This window comes from Trachypithecus francoisi, unplaced genomic scaffold, assembly GCF_009764315.1.
Source record: "Trachypithecus francoisi isolate TF-2019V2 unplaced genomic scaffold, Tfra_2.0 Lachesis_group16, whole genome shotgun sequence".
Taxonomy (NCBI): domain Eukaryota; kingdom Metazoa; phylum Chordata; class Mammalia; order Primates; family Cercopithecidae; genus Trachypithecus; species Trachypithecus francoisi.
Window position 1 is genome coordinate 9,439,718 of NW_022681461.1, and position 1,339 is coordinate 9,441,056.

Here is a 1,339-nt window from a genome sequence, read left to right on the forward strand (position 1 = left end):
AAAAATTGGTGGTGGGCGTGGTGGCGGGCGCCTGTAATCCCAGCTACTCGGAAGGCTGAGGCAGGAGAATTGCTTGAACCCAGGAGGCAGAGGTTGCAGTGAGCCGAGATGGCACCATTTCATTCCAGCCTAGGTGACAGAGCGAGATTCTGTCCCCATCCCCCTCGCCCCTCAGAAAAAAGCAAAAAAAGAAAAGAAAATTAAAAAAGAGGGCTAACTAGGTCGATGACGCCAAACGCAAGAGGCCGGGCCTACCGCGGGAGCCTGAGGGAAGCCGTGCATTCTGTTCCAAGGCGTCTGTGAGCCCGCGGAGCATACGCCGTGAGCAAAGCTCACCCTCCCGAGTTGAAAAAATGTATGGACAAGAAGTTATCATTGAAATTAAATGGTGGCAGACATGTCCAAGGAATATTGCGGGGATTTGATCCCTTTATGAACCTTGTGCTAGATGAATGTGTGGAGATGGTGACTAGTGGGCAACAGAACAATATTGGAATGGTGGTAATACGAGGAAATACTATCATGATATTAGAAGCCTTGGAACGAGTGTAAATAATGGCTGTTCAACAGAGAAACCCACGTCCTCTCTCCATAGGGCCTGTTTTACTATGATGTAAAAATTAGGTCATATACATTTTCATAGTAGACTTTTTGTTAAATAAACTTTTGTAATAGTCAAAAATGCTTTCTCAGATGTTCTGAATATAGAATATTAGCTCTCATTCCAACTTTTTCTAACATGAATTTTCCTGATTGACACTGATTTCAAAAGGTTTTATGCATTAAAGTGGAAGAATCTTGTTAAATGTGGGGAAAAAAAAAAAAAGAAAATTCTAGTTTTCTGCCTGGACACTAAATGTTTGACATCAATAGATCTGAAAGCCTAGGGGTTGAAGTGGGCTGGGTATCTTTGTGTTCAGTAAGCTGTGTGCTGACAGTTACTTGGTCCTTCTGTTTTGATGCACTTCTCAAGACCTTCGACGTTGCTCTCTGTTGAGAACTCTTTCCACCAAGTGAACATCCAAGTTTCTCCCTGATAGGTGGCAAGCTCCAGCAGGTGAAAGGTGAGGGCATCTCAGGATCTACCTGCTTCTCAAACCCCTTTCACACGAGCCCCCCTCATGTGACTCCCCACTCTTCCCTCATCTGGGAGCTTTTGGGAAATGGGGTGTCACAAGTGGGATGCTTGTGATTTCCCTAATTTCCAGCTTTCCTTTTGATCTTGGATTTGGCCCTCATAAGCCTGATGAGTCATTTTCACTCATCTAATTGCTTTCTAGCTTCAAAGTTTGTTGTTGTTGTTGCTCTTGTTTTCTTCATCTTTATGGGTTCATAGTTT

General features: G+C 43.8%; 1 protein-coding gene across 1 annotated transcript; it reads left to right on the forward strand.

Annotated features, from left to right (window-relative positions):
* The first annotated feature begins 235 nt into the window (after positions 1-235).
* LOC117098382 (small nuclear ribonucleoprotein G-like) lies at positions 236-681 on the forward strand. The gene has a single exon (XM_033236881.1). The coding sequence runs from the start codon at positions 358-360 to the stop codon at positions 550-552; it is 195 nt and encodes a 64-aa protein (XP_033092772.1). The 5' UTR covers positions 236-357; the 3' UTR covers positions 553-681.
* The last annotated feature ends 658 nt before the right edge of the window (positions 682-1,339 follow it).

Excerpts from the sequence above, each read along its gene's own strand:
- LOC117098382 (XM_033236881.1), top strand. The coding sequence starts at position 358 with ATGGACAAGAAGTTATCATTGAAATTAAATGGTGGCAGACATGTCCAA.